The 19186-nt window shown below is 42.0% G+C and overlaps 1 protein-coding gene across 1 annotated transcript; it reads left to right on the top strand.

Moving 5' to 3' along the window:
- Positions 1 to 984: 984 nt before the first annotated feature.
- Positions 985 to 13696, top strand: LOC129860520 (ceramide kinase-like). The gene is made up of 13 exons (XM_055930969.1): positions 985 to 1465; positions 2663 to 2761; positions 3873 to 4010; positions 4359 to 4487; positions 4705 to 4768; positions 5045 to 5190; positions 5448 to 5522; positions 6200 to 6352; positions 8510 to 8615; positions 9485 to 9588; positions 9868 to 10064; positions 10272 to 10558; positions 13207 to 13696. The coding sequence occupies exons 1-13, from the start codon at positions 1339 to 1341 to the stop codon at positions 13325 to 13327; spliced, it is 1746 nt and encodes a 581-aa protein (XP_055786944.1). The 5' UTR covers positions 985 to 1338; the 3' UTR covers positions 13328 to 13696.
- The last annotated feature ends 5490 nt before the right edge of the window (positions 13697 to 19186 follow it).

Raw genomic sequence — 19186 nt, 5'->3', positions numbered from 1 at the left:
GCAAAATGAGTAGAATTGCATGAAATTCATTATAAAATTGCTAAATGTTCTCTCCGCCCAATGGCAAAATGTGTAGAATTGCAGAACATTTTCATTAAAACTGACATTTTTCTCTCCGCTGTCAAGAACGGGTGCACTAAAGGCTAGAGCAGGCCGTGATTGGTACCGTGGCCCTTTTCTAATGGAGTGCAATGGAGCCAAATGTTGTTTTCTCGTATCAAAACTGGTTGAATTGCTCTTTTTACCCTGTAGGCACCTACAACATTCCACAGGTGAGAAAAATGACACAGTAAACAAGAGAAAGTACAAACAAATTAATTATACTTTTTTGGGAGGGATAAAGAAAATATGCATGTTCCTGCCAGTGATGTGTTTCCACTCACAACAAAAAATCTGTGTGTGATGAAGTAATACACACAAAATGTAATTTTTAGCTTAAGCTTTCATGTACCGTGGTTAATGTAATGGAAATATAGCTATTGAATGTAACAGGGAAAACTGTGTTACCTGGCGCAAGCAGGATGAGCTACCATAAATCAAGTGCAAATCAAAATTCCCCGCAATCTATGCACAATGCTCATTCAAAAATGTTGCTAGCATTGGCAATAATCAGTGCAATACCAGAGTATTATGTTGATTAAAACATATAAATAGGCTTATTAAGTCAACATCATAGGCAACTTCTCAATTCAATGTGCATTCAAGTTCAGACAGATTAGGCAATAAAGACTAGACCTGGCTTTAGAAAGAAAACAAGGCTTATGAAATGTATTAATTCATACAGAGCATTTAAAAGTGACTAAAGAGTCAAAGGAATCCAATAGTTTGACATGAGAATTCATGCGAATTAACCTGCAGCACAGGTTTCAACATCCAATCAGAGAGCAGCATGCAAATGTTGCAGACAGGTGAGATGGAGGGAGGGATATAAGGAAAACAACATATTTTTTAGAACAGCATTCACTGACAAACGTGTTACTGTAAAGGGAGGGACTTTACAGATCCTGAAAAGTTTTGCTGGCGGGTCTAGTTCCCTATCTTTTTGGTCTTATCAGAGCTTTATGGTATCTGAACAACACTTAAGATGTAGGCCGTCATTGTAAATAAGAATTTGTTCTTAACTGACTTGCCTAGTTAAATAGAGGTTACATTTAAATAAAAAAAGACAACGAGACATTGTTCTCAGAATGGAGCTGTTATCTTGAGAGTTCATCAGTTGCATGGAATTATTGGAGTAATGTGTAGAATACGTTGTTTTACCCTTGCCGACATTCTTCTGCGATAGTGAGATAGACAGGATTGTAGTTCTCTATATATGTTTATGGACGTAGATCCAGTATGGACGTAGATCCAGTATGGTTGGAGTCCAGTCTATGGGTCGGTAAGAAACGTTACCGGGCAGCACTTACTGGCTGGCACCTCAACTGGACTGAGCTTGATAAGAAGAACCGCGATAAGAAGACCGGTGAGTGCCTTTTATCCTTTAATCGATCACTTTCATCATGCACGGCATCTATGCGACTCGCTCTCTTTGTATATAGGCTTGTATATAGGCAAGGCTTATATAAGATTTATATAGGATTTAATCTTAAATTGCCTGGTAATAACTGCATAACAATCTCTTTCACTCTGAGATTAAAGGAAATTAAAAGAAACACTTGAGTAGCCTCATATGGTATGATTCCATCACACCAGCGTTACCAGTGCTTGTAAGTAGAGCGAATGTGTTCTATGCGCCACTAACAGAAAGTCACCAAACCTGTCTTGGAGACAACATGCAAGTGGAGACTGATGTAGACAGGCTACATGTTAGTGGTAAAATGTAAAGAGTTATTTAAACAAACAAAAATCAATCAATCAATTTTGTATGTAAGTTAGTAAGTTAGTAAGTAGTGCGTCTTTTTACCCAAATTTTTATATAAAAAATTGTATAAACAGACATTATTAGTCACTGTACTCATGAAGAATGTTCCTTTTCCAGTAAAGGTGAATAACAAGTTATACAGCACCAACACGAAACACAACTTACAGATAACTTAACACAGTCAAAACAAAGAAAACACATGCACATGCACACGCACAGTACACACACACAAATCAAGAGTCACAGAGCATTATTAGGTTAAAGCTTTTTGGGTGACCCGACCAAATGTACATAGAAATATGAGCTATAGATCTGTCATTTTCATTGAAAGCAAGTCTAAGAAGTGTATGTTCTATATGTTCTATGTGCGATATTTCTTTGCTTCCCATTCTTAAAGGTGCAATATGCAGAAATTGCTCTGCCATTTCCTGGTTGCTAATATACTAATAGTTTGCCTAATTTCAGTTCATTGTACCATCTAAACCATTGTGAAATATATTTTCAATAAGCACGTGAATTTGGTAGGGTCGCTCAAAAAGTTACCTATTGCAGTAAGTTTAGTTTTTTGCTCTTTTACTTTCAGTTTTGTACACCAGCTTCAAACAGCTGAAAATACAACATTTTTGGTTATGTAAAAGTAATTTCACAGCGGTTTAGATGGTAAAATGATTCTCTACACAATTACTGCTTGTTTTGTCACAAATTAAAATTAGGTGAACTAGGCGATTTCTGCATATTGCACCTTTAAAGGCAAAATATCATAATGGTGTGTGTCTGTCTGTCTGTCTGTGATCACAGTTTCAGTACCAGTATCGGAGGTTATTGGTGTGGAGGAGGGGCTTGTGCAGGTTCTACCCCAGAGGTCAGTAGCTAAAGACACAGACAGAGAATTCACAGGTGAGTTATGTTACTACCCCAGGTCAGAGACATAAGCGGGGCCAATATTAAACACAATACAAAATCCAACTAAAACAAGTTATTTGTAGGGGGAAAAGTCAGTGAAATGTGCATATAAAGAGTCAATGGGATAATCAGTAACAACAATAATCAAGGGTAAAAATAACCAGACAATGGACAATAACAATAATAATGGCATAGAGGACATGTGCAGGTTGGTCTGTCAGACACTGTCCCTCATTTTATGGCAGGCAGCAATGTAGGGCGCTGCCAATGCACAGCTCTCTGGGTCTTCCCCCAACAGGACAGGTAACCTATTCTCATCAGAGAGGTCTTTGAAACCTTGAATAAAGCTTTCAAATTTGGGGAAATTACACAAATTGTTTTGTCAGGAAATGCAGCTCTATCTCAGGTTCTACTGTGGTGCAGTGGTTGCACAGCCTTTCTTCTACAGGGAGACAGGTTTTCCTGTGTCTATCCTTCTCAATGGCAAGGTTGTGCTCACTGAGCCTGTACTGTAAGGTTTTTCTAAAGGTTCTGATCAGTCAAATGGTTTGCCATGGTGTACTGTCGATTTAGGGCCAGATAGCACAGCATTTTGCTTTGTGCTTGTGTCTCCCAATCGGTAAGGTACTTATATTTTGACTGTGTTGTAATTAGGTTTATTTTGATTGATCTCTCTCGCTGACTCTCAATCGAAAGGGCTTTATTGGCATGGGACACATACTGTATGTTTACATTGCCAAAGCAAGTGAAATAGATAATAAGCAAAAGTTAAATAAACAATCAGAAATGAACCGTAAACATTAGACCCACAAAATATTATGGCTATGTACAGTGTTGTAACAATGTGCAAATTGTTAAAGTACAGAAGGGAAAATAAACATAAATATGGTTTTCATTTTTTCTTCACTGGTTGCCCTTTTCTTGTGGCAACAGGTCACAAATCTTGCTGCTGTGATGCCACACTGTGGTATTTCACCTAATAGATATGGGATTTTATCAAAATTGGATTTGTTTTTAAATTCATTGTGGTTCTATGTATTCTGAGGGAAATCTCTCTCTCTTTCTCCCCCTCTCTCCCCTCCTGACTGTGTGTCCTGTTCTGCAGTGTTCTATGTGAAACGCAGCAGCAGCAGTAGGTCCTATGGGTTGTTATGGCGCCTGGGCAGGACCCAGTTCTGCTGTCCCAGTAGGGACCTCAGAGACCAGTGGATGACCCAGCTGAGGATTGCCCTCAAAACACACAGTAAGGATAACTTCACTTGTCCTGAGATAAGACACCAATTAAATTAAATGTAACAATTCAACTGTATTTATTCCCTTAGGTTTAAAGGCAATGCAAGATCATGTCCTCCAGTATTAACATTGTAATAGGATGTCCCTTGTGGGCATTCGTACTTATCCACTACATATAATATACTATACAGCCTGACTTTATGGCCCATAAACACAGGCATACTTTTATTTACACGTGCTTATGTAGTGTGAATGTCTGCCTTCTGTCGTTTCTCATGTTTCCTCCTCTCTGCCTCTACTTTTCCTTTAATTTGCTTTCTTTCTACCGATCTGTCCATCCTCTCATCTCCTCTCTCAGGCCCCTCTCGTCCTCACAGGTTGTTGGTGTTCATCAACCCGTTTGGAGGAAAGAAACAAGGGAGGCAGATCTATCACTCTCTAGTGGCCCCACTGTTTGAGCTGGCAGGTATCAGCTCTCATGTTGTAGGTGAGACCCATGTGAGACAATAGTAATGCCGACAATCCTGTGACTTACTTAAACTGGTATAACTGGTAGTTAAGTGTATTTTGTCTATAGAAGGCGCATTGAAAGTGCATTGTGTGTTGACATTGGCTTGATATTGGCATGATTATGCTCATACTAACATGGTCTATTGCTGTATTTCTAGTAGTAAAACAAATTCTGATTGTTTTTTGTCATTTAGTGACAGAACGGGCCAACCAGGCGAGAGACCACATACTGAAGAAAGACCTGACTGGTTTCGATGGGTACGTCAGACATTACAATGTTGTCATGTAAACAGTAACACTATGCCAGTCAGACCCACACAAAACAATCTGTTAATAATATTAAACTGGGCGTTTGTCCCAAAAGTATACTATTTGGCACCCTATTCATTATATAGTGCACTACTTTTGACAAGAGCCCTATGGTGGGTTCTAGTCAAAAGTAGTGCACTGTGTAAGCAATAGGAGGCCATTTCGCACATACCTGGGATTGGATTGAATCACATCACTGACTGTTAATGTTTGTCTCTACCTCAGTGTGGTGTGTGTGGGCGGGGACGGAATTTTCAGTGAGCTGCTGCACGGTGTGATTGGCCGAACACAGCAGGAGGCAGGGCTATCGGAGCATGACCCCTCCCTAACGCTACAGTCATGTGATCTTCACATTGGCATCATTCCTGCGGGTGAGATAGACATTATTGGTTAAAAATTAAAGTCATTTGGTTGATATAAAAATTTCTGACTCAATTTTTTGCTTCTCTCCTCACATCTTCTCCCACCTTCTTCTCAAAATTTCAGAAGGAAGTGTATGTTCTCTTCGTGTCCTTCTGAAGTTTTGAGGCGGCGGTGAGGAGGGAGGACACAAGGAATCGTGAAAGACTTGAGATTCACCCTGACTATAGAGTTGTGTCCGATATGAGTCTGTGTGTTCTCTCCTCAGGCTCTACAGACTGTGTGTGTTTCGCCACTGTGGGAGTCAACGACCCAGTGACCTCTGCTCTGCACATTATCATTGGTGAGATATGATCATAAATGAACACATTTATTAAAACATAATAACACATTTTAGATGACATTGTAGTTGACTTTGTTATACAGTATCATCTACAACTCTGGTGTTGCTTAAAATCATTTTAGCCAACTTAACAGAATCACTTTACTGGAGCCATATGCAACCACTTTGGCAGTCATAAGCAGCAACACAATTTTACAAAGGCAGAGTTGTGATGTTCATGCCAGTATTCAAAATCATGATCTAAACCAGGGGTGTCAAACATAAGGCTCGCTGGCTGGATCCGGCCCACGAGGGGGTCCAAACCAGCCCGCGGTCGTTTGAGTAAAACATATTTTTTTATGAAATATTTTTTAGGGGAGGGGAAACAAACTCAATATCCTTTAAATGACTAAAACCAAATCGAATCTGTGCAGAAATGATAATTGACCTTACAGTTTGACTGTCCAGCTCGCTAATAATCTCTGAAAGGAAAGCTAGAGAGTCAGGGAATATAGAAAACTCTCAAAATGATGGATAGAGGACTAGTTTTATTTTATTGACTAATATAATGCAATATAGCGCATTTTCAGTGCGGCCCTCTGGACCTCGTTGAAGAACAAATGCGGGCCCCGGGGCAAAATGAGTTTGACGCCCCTCTAAACCCTCCTTGTTCTTCACCTTCCCGCAAACCATTGCAGGAGACTCTCAGCCTCTGGATGTGTGTTCTGTCCACCATCGCTCGTCTCTGGTGCGTTACTCTGTGTCTCTGGTGGGGTACGGGTTCTATGGTGACGTGCTGGCTGAGAGCGAGAGACACCGCTGGATGGGGCCTCTCAGATATGACTACTCAGGTACATATGTAATGGAAAATTAAAGCAATAACACCCGAGGAGGTTTGCATTCATGTAATTATTGGCACAATGTGATGCGGTCACTATGTATGAGGCGAATGGTCTAATATTGCAGACATATCATAGATAGTGCCTCACAGACAGGACTACTAAATTAAACTGTATATGGAATGTGACTCAAGTATATGAAATGGAACCTAAAGCAGAGACATGTCATTATATTGAGTTGTTACTGCAATACTTCTTAAAGGGATTGGTAATTCGGGATTTCTTTGAATTGGCTCACGAAACTGCCTCTAACGTCCTTCATACTGGACACAGAGACATTAAAATAGAATCCATGAGTTCATCTGACTCTGGGGAAGTAGATAAAGGGACCCATTGCCAAAATCCATAAGTATCCCTTTAACACTGTCTGCTAGACCAAGGTGGAGGTCAGAGGATAATACCTCTCTTACCCGACCACAACCTACAAACTAATTACATCTTAAATCAATGTTCAGTCAGAAACAAATATCTCACATCACCTGTGTCCCACATAAACCTGAAATGTCTTTATATGTATCACTACTATCAAGCTCTAAGAAGTAAGTCACGTCTATTATGTCAAGCTGTATCAAGACATAATATTCAAATATATACAGTACCAGTCAAAAGTTAACACACCTACTCATTCCACGTTTTTTCTTTATTTGGACTATTTTCTACATTGTAGAATAATAGTGAAGACATCAAAACTATGAAATAAAATTGCCTTGATGGCAGCTTTGCACCCTCTTGGCATTCTCTCAACCAGCTTCATGAGGAATGCTTTTCCAACAGTCTTGAAGGAGTTCCCACATATGCTGAGCACTTGTTGGCTGCTTTCCCTTCACTCTGCGGTATAACTCATCCGTAACCATCTCAATTGGGTGAGGTCAGGTGATTGTGGAGGCCAGGTCATCTGATGCAGCACTCCCTCACTCTCCTTCTTGATCAAATAACCTTTACACAGCCTGGAGGTGCGTTGGGTCATTGTCCTGTTGAAAAACAAATGATAGTCCCACTAAGCGCGCACCAGATGGGATTGTGTATCGCTGCAAAATGCTGTGGTAGAGATGCTGGTTAAATGTGCCTTGAAATCTAAATAAATCACTGAGAGTGTCACCAGCAAAGCACCATCACACCTCCTCCTCCATGCTTCACTGTAGGAACCACGCATGCGGAGATAATCCATTCACCTACTCTGCATCTCACAAAGACATGGCAACAAAAAATCTAAAATTTGGACTCATCAGACCAAAGGACAGATTTCCACAGGTCTAATGTCCATTGCTCATGTTTCTTGGTCCAAGCAAGTCTCTTCCTATTATTGGTGTCCTTTAGTAGTGTTTTTTTTGCAGAGATTTGACCATGAAGGCCTGATTCCCGCAGTCTCCTCTGAACACTTGATGTTTTGTCTGTTACTTGAACTCTGTGAAGCATTTATTTGGGCTGCAATCTGAGGTGCAGTTAACTCTAATGAACTTATCCTCTGCAGCAGAGGTAACTCTGGGTCTTCCTTTCCTGTGGCGGTCCTCATGAGAGCCAGTTTCATCATAGCGCTTGATGGTTTTTGCAAATGTACAAATTTTCCACATTGACTGACCTTCATGTCTTAAAGTAACAATGGACTGTCATTTCTCTTTGCTTATTTGAGCTATTCTTGCCATAATATGTACTTTTACCAAATAGGGCTATCTTCTGTGTACCACCCCTACCTTGTCACAAAACAACTGATTGGCTCAAACGCATTTAGAAGGAAAGAAATTCCACAAATGAACTTTTAACAAGGCACACCTGTTAATTGAAATGCATTCCAGGTGACTATCTCATGAAGCTGGTTGAGAGAATGCCAAAGAGTGTATATTTTGATTTGTTTAACACTTTTTGGGTTACTACATGATTCTATATGTTTTACTTCACTATTAGTCAACAATGTAAAAAATAGTAAAAAAATCAAGAAAAATCCTGGGAATGAGTAGGTGTGTCCAAACCTTTGACTGGTACTGTGTATACATGTTACATAATAATTATTAGAGAAAATACATCCTCTCTCCCTCTGTGTGTTTAGGTCTCCATGTGTTAACAGTATGAGTTCGAGACATATGATGGCTGCTAACACCACTCTTCCCCCAGGTGCTATGGTGTACCTAAGTAACAGGAGCTATGCAGGCGTAATTCAGTACCTACCAGCAGACTCCCAGCTCTCCAACCCCAGGGACAAAACACGCTGCCTCTCTGGGTAACAACTAACTATATTTCTTAGAGAATAAAGACACTCACTGCCTGGTACAAAGATCCAAAACAACAAACTGGTAGTTACATCAGATGAGGCTGATCAAGGGACGAAGGAAAGGATGGCCCTCTTTACCTGTTAAAGACGTAGCACATGCTCCTCTGATTGGGAGAGTGCACTCTTGACCGCATATTGAAAAGCTCAGCATTAACAACTCACTGATGGTAACAGAGGGGGTTCTGATATCGCTACCTATCTCAAATATAAGGTCCTGAAAGAAAATAATTGCCTTCGATTTCATGGTACCTCAACCATCCCAGTCCAGTGGAGAGAAACTGTTCTGGGAGCTAGGTTACATCATCAGAAGGCGAAAGTGACACAGCCTCAATTGCCTCAGTTACAGTCACTTCCACCTGCAACAGAGACCCAGGTGTTGGGTGTACATCTGTACCTTAAGGAGGGCAGTTCCCATGCCAACGTAGAGCAAGCTGATCCGGAAGAAAGGAGAGACAGCACCTCCTTGGGAGAGGATAGAGACGCTGGTGTCTGTGAAAGAAGAGCGTAGCCTACCTCTGTGAAAGACTATACCCAATGTCTTTTGTCTGAAATAACTGCCCCACGGTCTGTGAGGGAGTGTAAGGGACTGTGAGATGCTACAGTACAGGACGCTGGTGTCTTTGACAGACTGTACCTATCTTTTGTATGTGATGGATAGCTACCCCCAAGGGTCTACGAGGGATTGCGAGTTGATGATACACATATGAATGGAATGTATGGCTGTCAGGAACATGTGCTGTTGTTACATCACTGGGTATATTACACTATACCTAAATCATGTGTAAAACAAGTAATAGTTGGCAATCTGTGTGTTCCAGGTGCAGTGTGTGTTCTAATGGCACAGAGAGACTGTTCCCCCAGTCTCCAGGTGCTAGTTCCCTCTACAGCTCCCACTTTAGTCAATTTAGCAGCGACACTGAAGGTAAGGCCCTTACCTTTTAAAGTCTACACAGACGACTGTAAAGTCTACACAGTGTACACCCAGTCTACACACATCCGATGTAATGCATGGAGGTGGTTCAATGAACCACACTGTGGTGGTGGGTAACTTTGCCTGAGACCGGAAGTCTTATGTTTGCTCTCAGAGTTAATGCCTAGGCTTTAGCTCAGTGGGCTAACAGTCTTGTGGCATGCAGGAGAGCAGAGTTCAAAACCTGGTGTGTCACAGAACTTCCTCTGCTCTCTCTGCCCCGTGCTGCAGGTGAGTGGGTGAGTGTGGAGGGCCGGTTCAGGGCTGTGTCGCTCACCTGTATGTCCAGCTCCTGTCCTCGCAGTCCCCTGGGTCTGTCCCCCTCCGCACACCTGGCCGATGGGACAGGTGACCTGATCATCGTACGGGACACACACCCGTTAGGGTTCCTCACCTTCCTACACAGACACACCAGCACACAGGACCAGGTGAAGACCACCTCAGCGAGGCCACAAGAAATGTAGCCAGACTCAAAATCCAAACCCTGCAGCCATGATTGCTAGCTACATTTCTATCGTACGTGGACTGGCTTGCCAGGCTTCAAGTACTGCACAGCAGTATGGAAATATCAGTCATCTGAGACAGAAATATTTCAATAGATGCATAAATTATCTTTCCTATCTGCTGTATTTTAGTTTGACTTGCCGTTCGTGGACGTCCACCGAGTGAAGGCAGTACGCTTTTCTTTCCCTACCGGAGAAGAGGAGGACAAGGATGAAGAGAGGGAGAGAGTGAATGATGGAGGGATGACGGAGGAAGGAAAGAGACCATGCCGAAGCAGTTCCCACAAGCACCTGGTAGAAAGAGGAGATGAGCGAGGGCAGAAAGACTTCCTGTGTGGTTTGTGCTGCAGTAAGGCTCCTACAGTGTCTGTGTGGAACTGTGACGGAGAGATACTGCCTCACACTGAGATCTCCTGCAGGTAAGGGATGACTCATCAGATCATGTCAATCACTACTTATTGGCTTACCTGACATTAAAGATTCAGTGTACATTTAGTAGTCTGCTTTAGGCATTATCTGGAGACTCTACTAACCCTTTAACCCTCTTGACTCAAAGTCTAGCTCAAACTGTTCAGACTAGACAGACAATTACGTGAAAAGTAACTATTTTGGCATCCTCTCATGTCTGACAAACACGAGGGGCTGACAATAGCCTATCTACCGCATATGTGAATGACCGATAAAGGAGTTATCAGTGGACTGTGACGCAGCCCATGCAAAAAAACAGGAAGTCTCTAGAGTAAACAAACAGGGTTTTATAAAATGTGATCTATTATATTAACAAGATGGTAGACTGACCACTCTAAAACAAACAAAGCATTATAAAACTTCTATCCAATAAAATAAGCCTAACCTATCAAAATAGTAATTCACTTTTATCTTGACCAAATTCGACAGTCCCTTGCTTAAAATCCCTTGTCCCTTGCTTAAAATCAAATCAAATTTGATTTGGCTCTTGCTTCATAAACAACAGGTGTAGACTAAACAGTGAAATGCTTATTTACGGAGTAAATAATAGAAAAGTAATAGAAAAGTAATAGAAAAGTAATAACACGTAATAATAAATACACGAGTAACGATAAATTGGCTATATACACGGGGTACTAGTACTGAGTTGATGTGCAAGGGTACGATGTAACTTGAGGTAGATATGTACATAAAATTAGGAATAAAGTGACTAGGTAATGTAATGGGCCGTACGCATTACCCTCTGTAGTGCCTTGCAGTCGGATTCCAAGCAGTTGCCATACCAAGCGGTGATGCAGCCAGTCAAGATGCTCTCAATGGTACAGCTGTAGAATTTTGAGGATCTGAGGGCCCATGCAGAATCTGGTCAGCCTCCTGAGGTTGCAGAGGAGTTGTCGTGCCCTCTTCACTACTGTGTTGGGGTGTGTGGACCGCTATAGATCCTAAGTGATGTGGACACCGAGGAACTTAAATCTCTCGACCCCACTACGCCATCAGCTCCTTTGTCTTGCTGACGTTGAGGGAAAGGTTGTTGTTCTCTGACCTCCTCCCTATAGGCTGTCTCATCGTCGTCAGTGATAAGGCCTACCACCGTTGTGTCGTCAGCAAACTTAATGATGGTACTCCCTGCTCACCCACCCAGTCATGGTTGAACAGGGTGTACAGGAGGGGACTAAGCACGCACCTCTGAGGGGCCCCCGTGTTAATGGTCAGGGTGGCGGATGTATTGTCGCCTACCCTTACCACCTGAGGGCGGCCCATCTGGAAGTCCAGGATCCAGTTGCAGAGGGAGGTATTCAGTCCCAGGATCCTTAGCATATGATGAGCTTAGAGAGCACTATAGTATTGAACGCTGGGCTGTAGTCAATGAACAGTATTCTCACACAGGTGTTCCTCTTGTCCAGGTGGGAGAGGGCAGTGTGGAATGCAATAGAGATTGTATCATCTGTGGATCTGTTGGGGCGTTATGCCAATTGGAGTGGGTCGAGGGTGTCTGGGATGATGGTGTTGATGTGAGCCATGACCAGCCTTTAAAAGCATTTCATGGCTACAGATGTGAGTGCTGCAGGGCAAAAGTCATTTAGATAGGTTACCTTGGCGTTCCTGGGCACAGGGACAATGGCGGTCTGCTTGAAACATGTAGTTATTACAGACTGGGTCAGGGAGAGGTTGAAAATGTCAGTGAAGACACTTGCCAGCTGGTCAGCACTTGCTCTGAGTACGCATCCTGATAATCCATCTGGCCCTGCAGCCCTGTGAATGTTAACCTGTTTAAAGGTCTTACTCTCATCGGCTATGGAGAGCGTGATCACACAGTCCTCCGGAACAGCTGGTGCTCTCATGCATGGTTCAGTGTCGCTTGCCTCGAAGCGACAGAAGGAATTTAGCTCGTCTGGTATGTTCACATCACTGGGCAGCTCGCGGCTGGGTTTCCCTTTGTAATCCGTGATAGACAGCGTTGTAGGATTCGATTTTAGTCCTCTATTGATGCTTTGACAGTTTTATTGGCTCGTCAGAGGTCATAGCAGGATTTATTAGAAGCGTCCAGATTAGTGTCTCGCTCCTTGAAAGCAGGAGCTCTAGGGAAGGGATATACCTAGTCAGTTACACAACTGAGTACATTAAACCGAAATGTGTCTTCCACATTTAACCCAACCCCACTAGCCTTTAGCTCAGATGTTGCCAATCCATGACTTCTGGTTGGGATATGTATGTATAGTCACTGTGGGGACTATGTTGTCGATGCACTTATTAATGAGTCCGGTGACTGATGTGGTAAACTCCTCAATGCCATCGGATGAATCCAGGAACATATTCCAGAATCGCCTCTCCCCTGCTAGTTTTATGTAATAAAACATTATTACATCAGGACACTATTGAGGGCACTACTGAGCTGAGCAGAGTTGTATTGCTCTGGCCTGGTAATACATACACCATAGTAGCTGAAATCGTGCTGGAAAGGACTTTGTGAGAAAAATAAATTGGAGCCAGCACAGTATTGTTAGGATCAGCACGATAGTTTGAAGTGTCAATGCCACGTTTTCCAACTCTGACCCTGTCCTCATTTCTCTTGTTGTCCTGTTCCTTCCTTCCCTCCCAGGGTTCATGGTCAGCTGGTGCGTCTGTATGCCCGGGGCATTGAGGACGGATCAGCCACGCCCACCAGGAAGTGCCAAGACGGACACAGGAACTGCAAAGGGAGATGTGTCCTCAACTACTGAGGAAGGCTGAGTTAGGGTCCGTTCACACTACTTGCAGAGAAAAACACTATGCCAGAGATGACGACATTAATGATTGGTATCAATGATTTTGCCGACCAATGAAATGGCTTCCTTTCTGTTTCCAGTGTAAATATTTCAATACCTAAGTCTTAAGATGGAGATTTGAATTTGAAGGCAGTTCAAGGAATACTTTTTTCTACATAAAATGCCTCGATGCCAGTAGCCTATGACATCTTCTATGACATTGTCTTCTGTAAATGTGTTATGTTCACTTGAGCAGTTTTTTGCAGTTATGAAAATGTTGTACACACACAATTGAAAACCTAATAAATGTACACACCTTTTTACTATGCAGAATGTTGAGCCTCCACATGATTTATTGTTTATGGTAGAACTGACATCCCTCTGGCTTAACAATGACATTTACCTGAGGAATTTGTGGCTTTGTATGTATACAATAGGACAAACCTGTTTTTCTTGAATCTTAAGATCATCTCCTTGAAGCACAGTGTTGATCTAACTAGCAGAGAAGCAGGGCAGATGAACCAACAAACAAACATTCCATTCAGTGCAGCTTGATGAATCAGCTATTGTCATTGTTAAGTCAGTAACATACATTTGGGGTCTTTCAGTCCTTCTCCTTCCTCTGGCGCTTCCAGCCCCAGAAGTCAGTCAGTCAGTCAGTCAGTCTGTCTGTGTCTGTTTATTGGTGAAATGACTGGAGCAGTGTGTGTGTGTGTGTGTGTGTGTTGTGTGTGTTGTGTGTGGGCTGTAGAGTGAAGGAATACTCAGAGCTGGGCCATATACCTGGAGAGAGAGGAACAGAAAATGGTGTCAGTCATCAGCCAATCACAGCGGAGCAACTTACGCCTAGACCAAGCCTGGACTGAGTGATATGAATGTAGGAACAGTAGATGGAAATATATATAGTCAGGTTTCTAGTTTAGAAAAGAGAGTTTGCAAATTTGGATGGTGTTATCTGATTATATATAATATATTATTTGGTTAAAGACAACTAAGTGATTTTCAACGGGGGGATTTGAGTAGACAGTGGAGAACTTTTTACCTTGCTGGGTCATGGTTTGCACTCTTCCCACCGGGTACAGACGTCAGTTCAATGTCTAGTTTTGATACAAATTTTGTTGAGTTGTCAACTAATGTGGATTCAACATGAAATCAACTGAACATTTCACAAAACCATAGGATTTAGGTAAAAAGTTAGATAAAAAATCTAAATGCCTTTACTTTGATGACTTTTTGCAAATCCAATCAGTTTTACACATTGATTCAACGTCATCACATAAATTCATTTAGTTGACATTACATGGAAACAATGTTAATTCAACCAGTTGTTTCCCAGTGGGTTATCTCCTCTGCTCAGGCTCTCCACTGTGTTTTGGAACACAGCCTCACAGGCATTAACCCTTGTGTGGTGTTCGGGTCTGTGGGACCCATTTTCAATGTTTACCAAAAGAAAAATGATACAATTTTTAAAAAAAATCAACCTGAGACCTGAGCCTTGGCTCATTTTCTGTGAAGAACGTGTAAAAGAACACATTTTCATTGAGTACACACTGTGCACCCCCTACACATTTATATTACATATGTGGTGTTCAGGTCCACTGTAGCTGAAAATAAGAAAAAAGTTTGCTGTGTGCTCTTGTCTTCCTCCTCCCTGGGCCTGCTGTTTCAACATAGCACCAAGAACCTGTCTGTGTCACAACTTCTGCCGAAGTCGGTCCCTCTCCTTGTTCGGGCGGCGTTCGGCGGTCAACGTCACCGGCCTTCTAGCCATCGCTGATCCACTTTTCATTTTCCATTTGTTTTGTCTTTGTTTTACACACCTGGTTTCAATTCCCCAATTACATGTTCATTATGTAACCCTCTGTTTTACCCATGGTTTTTGTGCGTGTTTGTTTTATGTATTTCGGTCCTTTTGTGTGGGCTTGGTATTACTACATGTATTTGGTAATTTTGAGTAAAGTTACTATTATTAATCATCTCCGCTGTCCTGTGCCTGACTCCTCTGCACCAGGTACACCCATACCTTTTACAGTCTGTCTGCCTGTCTCCTGCGTTTCTCGCACTCTTTACCCTTTGTAGTGTGTGAAACTACAAAATGTCTTGCGGGAACCTGCACAATGTTATTACAATACATTATTTTGATACATTGTATAAAAAATCTGTATTTTCCCACACTACCCCAGCCAGATGCAAATTGGGCAAGGGACACAACAAATACATAGCTTTGCATGTGTGCTTCCTTACCACAATCAATCAGTATGGCAAAAATAATCTCTGCTCAGAGGGCCTTAGAAATAATTTTGTCAGAGAGAGAAGCTAGTGTGGAAGGAGCATCTTCCAATCTGGAAGATTAAGAATTTTCAGAATATGAGGATCATGTCTCTCAATTTGGAGTCTGACAGTGAGTTGGAAGAAGAGGATGAGATTGACCCTCAGCCAGCCCCAGGACCAGCCCGCTAGCAACCAGCTCATCAGCAGCCTGCAGGAGGAGAAATATGGATGAACATTTTTGGAGGGAAGACGTGTTTTTGGAGAGAGATGGAAGGAGATGGACCAAACTCATTTACATGCATACTTTGGGGTTCTTATCCTTGCTGGTGTTTTTAGATTCAATGGGGAATCCACAGAATCCCTGTGGGATTCGCCAGCGAACTTTTTGCATCCCACAGGGGTTCCCCATTGGATCTAAAAATTGGCAGAGAAATTTTCTGTGCTACAATGTCTCTGGAAAACGTACACATTCTTTCCAGGATTATCCGCTTCGATAACCGAGACACCAGACCAGCTCGGCGGCAGAGAGACAAGCTAGCTGCAATCAGGTCAGTGTGGGACAAGTGGTTGGACCGCCTGCCCCTGTTTTACAACCCAGGGCCCAACGTTGATGAGCAGCTTATGCCATTTGGGGGCCGCTGCTCCTTCAGGCAGTACATACCGTCTAAACCTGCAAAATATAGAATCAAGATCTGGGCTGCCTGTGGTGCTGCTTCATCATATGCGTGGAACTTGCAAGTGGGGAACTGGGGAAGCCAGATGAAGGAGCCCCTGAGAAGAACCAAGGGAGGCGGGTTGTCCTGGACGTGACACAGGGACTTCGTAGCCACAACATCACATGCAATAACTTTTTTACTTCGCACAAGCTGGGACAGGAGCTCCTCAAGAGAAGCTGACAATGGTAGGAACAGTACAAAAAAACAAGCCAGAGCTACCACTTCAGCTGTTTAATACACAGAACAAGCCTACCAATTCCTTTAAGTTTGTGTTCATGGCCGACATGTCTCTAGTGTCCTAAGTGCCAAAGAAAGGCAAAAATGTGGTACTCATGAGTATGCTGCATTGGGAAGGGAGAATCTGTGGCCAGGAACATCAAAAACCAGAAATCATAACGGATTAAAATGCCACAAAAAGAGTGGTGGACAATTTAGACAAGCTGGTGACTGGCTACAGCTGCAAAATAACCACCCTACGCTGGCCACTTGTGATATTCTTCAACATCTTGGACATCTCGGCGTACAAAGCGTTTGTCATCTGGATGGTGTTGAACCCAAATTGGAACAGAGGGTATCTCCAGAGGAGACGGCTATTTCTCGAGGAGCTGGGCAAGGCATTGGTAAGACCTCAAATCCAGAGGCAACAAATCCCAAGGAGCCCAGCTTCTGCAGCCATTGTGAGGAGGATTCAGAAGGAGGATGCTGGTGCCCCAACCGCCTGACCCACCGAACTAACTCCAATTCCGGAAGTGTGAGTGATGTTGTTGCATCTGTGTGTGTGTGACTCTCCTACCTTGGCCTGCTGTAACTATATATGTGAGTGAGTGAGATGTAAGTAAAATTGTAAGTGTTTTCGTCATTCTAGATTGCAGCCGGTAGCAACAAGAAGAAGCGCTGCGATGTGTGTGGACCCAAGAAGGACAGGAAGACACAGTACACATGCATGAAGTCCAAGAAATACATTTGCAACACACACACACACACAGTACAACTATGTCCCTCATGTGATGTGTAGACAAGCCTTAATATGTGTTCAATGGAGCACATTTATAATTTCAATAAAATACTGTATGTAAAATCTGTCCTTCCAATTTGTTCACTTCAAAGCAATAAACATCAATAGTGATAAAAACCTAGTTTCATTTATATTTGTTCAAGATTAAAATGATTTATTCCACCTATGTCTTGATTATTATTGATTTTTGTTTACACAAACAAATACCGCTTTTATTGATAAATGTGATCTAGCAGAGATAAATGGCAAATATTAACCATGTATGCTGTTTATATTGCTTGTAATTGATATAAGTCAAAATCTAAGTATGAAGTATTTTTACGTAAATTGTTATGGCTGTATTGTTTTAAAACCCCAATAATGTTGTGGGTCCATCAGACCAGCGAACATTGGGTGAATAACAGAAACATGACCATCACACAAGGGTTAACATTGTCCATCAAACAATTTGTACTTCAGATCTGTACTTTAACTCCTCTCTGTGTTCAATCACTGTCATGGCAAGCATGTATGATAATGATAGAATAGTTGGCTACAGCACAGCATGATATAATGCTTATGTGGTAGAGATGAGGGAATCAGTCAGGAGTGTGAGAAATGCATACTCCTGACTGTATAAATAACAGAAGGTACACAAAAGTAACACACATTTCAGATGATCACAGGTGTCTGTAATAATCTCTGGCCCTCTGTGTGGCCTTATCACATGTAAAATATATGAAATTATTGAATAAGATTATTTAAAAATAATAAAAAGAATGACAAAGTTGTAAAACATTGTCCTAAATATAAACAATCAACTTACTGAATACCATTGGTGTTTCATAGGAAGGTTTCATCATGAAATACAAACTTTTATTTATTTTACTATGTAGAGGGGCAGTTTACTATATCTAGGGGCAGTTGTGAAAAACGTCAATAGTTTGAAGAATGGCAGAGTTAATTGAAATTTATTAAAAAATTAAATGCTTTTTCATTGATTAGGCTGTTTTCTCTTGAAGTATATGGTCTATCTACTAGAAACTCATGGACAATATTGACACAGATATAATAAATTAATACTACAGTATATATAATTTTTAAGTTATTCAAGTATATATTACCAACGTTACCATAGATTATGTTACTGAAGATTCCGGTAACTTTGGTAAATTACCGGTAGCTTTGCAACCCTAGTAAGTATTACTTACCTTCCAAAGGTGTATGGTATAGGAGGTGTCTTCTCTCCCTCTATGTGATGGAGGAGGGGAGTGAGGATCCTCCAGGCTTCCCTCAGCGGGAAAGGAAGAGGACACAAAAATACAGTTCCCAAAGCTGATGGACCGAGAGACAGACAAATCAAATAAATGTTATTGGTCGCGTTATCGCAGGTGCAGTGAAATCCTTGTGTGTCTAGCTCCAACAATGAGTAGTACCCAGCAATACAAAACAATACACACAAATAAAAAAATAAAAAAATAAAGTAATATCAGAACGAGCAATGTCAGAGTCCGTAATATATGTGTCACGACTCCGACCGAAGGTGGCTCCCCTTCCCGTTCGGGTGGCGCTCGGCGGTCATCGTCGCCGGCCTACTAGCTGCCACGGTTTCTTTCTCCCCCTCCTTGTATGTTGATTGATTACACCTGTTATGAGTTGTGGTGATTGGTAGGGCTTTATTAGTCAGCCGGCCCGCCTGTTTCTTTGTGCGGGATTGTTTGGTGTAACATTTGTGTACGTTTGAGACGAACGTGTTTGTTCCTGTCCGTGGGCTTTTACTATACTGTTTTAGTCTCTGTGTTTTGGGCGTTTGTTTTGTTTGGCACCCAGTGGTTTTGTGAGGTGGTCTGTGTC

This window comes from Salvelinus fontinalis, chromosome 8, assembly GCF_029448725.1.
Source record: "Salvelinus fontinalis isolate EN_2023a chromosome 8, ASM2944872v1, whole genome shotgun sequence".
Taxonomy (NCBI): domain Eukaryota; kingdom Metazoa; phylum Chordata; class Actinopteri; order Salmoniformes; family Salmonidae; genus Salvelinus; species Salvelinus fontinalis.
Note: the sequence above shows the minus strand (reverse complement) of the source record. Positions and strands in the feature narration are given on the sequence as shown.

Bases quoted from the DNA above. Each gene is read 5' to 3' on its own strand.
- LOC129860520 (XM_055930969.1), top strand. From the start codon at position 1,339: ATGGACGTAGATCCAGTATGGTTGGAGTCCAGTCTATGGGTCGGTAAG. The intron at 1,466-2,662 runs GTGAGTGCCTTT...CTGTGATCACAG, and splicing joins GAACCGCGATAAGAAGACCG to TTTCAGTACCAGTATCGGAG. The intron at 4,011-4,358 runs GTAAGGATAACT...CTCCTCTCTCAG, and splicing joins GATTGCCCTCAAAACACACA to GCCCCTCTCGTCCTCACAGG.